We start from the raw sequence: 1,593 nt of genomic DNA, 5'->3' as shown, positions 1-1,593 counted from the left end.
CGAGGGTTTGCAGTGCTGCTGTGTGGGTGTGCGAGGGTTTGCAGCGTCCAAACTGGGACGTGCGAGGGTGTTTAGTGCTGGTGCGTGGGTGTGCGAGGGTTTGCAGTGTCCAAACTGGGACGTGCGAGGGTTTGCAGTGCTGGTGCATGGGTGTGCGAGGGTTTGCAGTGTCCAAACTGGGACGTGCGAGGGTTTGCAGTGCTGGTGCATGGGTTTGCAGTGCTGGTGTGTGGGTGTGCGAGGGTTTGCAGTGTGGGTGTAGGTGGGTTTGCAGTGCTGGCACACGATTGTGCAAGGGTTTGCTGTGCCCAAACCGGGACGTGTGAGCGTTTGTGGTGCTGGTGCATGGTTGCACGAGCACTGATGCAAAGCGCACGCCCCTGCTCTTTTGGGGTGAGTGCCGAGGGATGGGCCAGCGCCGGCACAAGCGCCGGTGCCGCGGGCTTGCGGAGCCGTTCCCAAAGCCAAGGCGTCCCCGCGGGGCCCTGACTCACCGGTCCCCTGCAGCTGGGCTTCTTCCGTCGGGCGCGCTACGCGCCGCCAGCCGTGCCACAGTACCACGCCGTCAAGATCCCGCGGGAGGAGCGGCAGCAGTTCCGCGAGGAGAAGACAGGCACCATCCAGAGGAAGGAGTGGGCCGCCAACTTGAGCGAGGCCAACGACAGCCATGTCGCCCCCAGCTCAGCGTAGACCCCCCAGGCCCCGGGGGATGGTGGCACACACATGGGATGCTGGACACGGGACCCTCCTTCCCGGCCCCGGGGAAGGACCCTCTGGCACCGCGTGTGGGGAGGCACACGCGTGTGCCGGCACACGCAGGACTGCTCGCAAAGGGACGGGGCCCGTCAGCCCCACGGGAAGGGCTGGACCCCACGGGGAGGGCTCGGCCCCACGGGGTCGGCTCGGCCCCGCAGCGATGCTCGACCCAATAAAAGAAGGAACAGCCCCTCCGCGGAGACCGTCTCCTTTCTTCGCAGCTTGGGGGTGTCCGCCATGATGGGAGTGGCCTGGGGGGGCGGCACTGGGGAGCCGCCATGATGGGTGTGGCGACGGGTGCCGCCATGATGGGTGTGGACGTTTCGACGGGCGGCGGGTAGCTATACTGCTGGGGCCGGGTCGAGCCCTGTCTGCCGGGATAACGGGGGTCGTCCCCGTTCCTGCCCGTGGGTTGGGCCCGGCCGCCCCCGACCCACCGGCGACGGCGGCCCCGAAAGGAGCGGGGTGGACGCGGGATGTGCGGCCCTGCCCTTAGCCAAGATGGCGGCGCCCTGAGCCAAGATGGCGCCGCGCCTCAGGGGCCGGGCGGAACCTTTAAAATGGCGGCGCACTTCCCGGCTTCACCGCGCCTGATGCTGATGTCAAACCGTTTTCCGGTGGGTACCCGGAAGCGGCGCCGTCCATGGAGGCGCCCGGGCGGACGCCGTCGTGGAGCGGCTGGAGCCTCCGCTCCCGGGGATGGTGAGGCCGCGGCACCGGAGCCGGCACCGGCTGCCCGGGGCGGGGACGGACGGACGACGCCCCGCGGGAGGCGGCAGCCGGGGGTGGGGGGACGGACCTGGGTCCTCCCCGGGCCGGGGAGGGGGGAGGGTTTGC

General features: G+C 69.4%; 2 protein-coding genes across 2 annotated transcripts in view; both read left to right on the top strand.

The window, feature by feature from the left end:
* Window positions 1-1,097, top strand: part of ITGA7 (integrin, alpha 7) — a 12,200-nt gene extending 11,103 nt beyond the window's left edge. The window contains exons 24-25 of the mRNA XM_010565164.1: window positions 508-669; window positions 978-1,097. Coding sequence (XP_010563466.1) covers window positions 508-669; window positions 978-1,097 — 282 coding nt within the window. The remainder of the gene's footprint in view (window positions 1-507; window positions 670-977) is intronic.
* A 135-nt stretch (window positions 1,098-1,232) lies between these two features.
* Window positions 1,233-1,593, top strand: part of MCRS1 (microspherule protein 1) — a 3,604-nt gene continuing 3,243 nt past the window's right edge. Inside the window, exon 1 of the mRNA XM_010565163.1 lies at window positions 1,233-1,458. Coding sequence (XP_010563465.1) covers window positions 1,233-1,458 — 226 coding nt within the window. The remainder of the gene's footprint in view (window positions 1,459-1,593) is intronic.

Source organism: Haliaeetus leucocephalus, unplaced genomic scaffold (genome assembly GCF_000737465.1).
Source record: "Haliaeetus leucocephalus isolate CR32 unplaced genomic scaffold, Haliaeetus_leucocephalus-4.0 Scaffold186, whole genome shotgun sequence".
Taxonomy (NCBI): Eukaryota; Metazoa; Chordata; class Aves; order Accipitriformes; family Accipitridae; genus Haliaeetus; species Haliaeetus leucocephalus.
The sequence above is the reverse complement of the archived record's forward strand: the minus strand, read 5'-3'. Positions and strand labels throughout refer to the sequence as shown.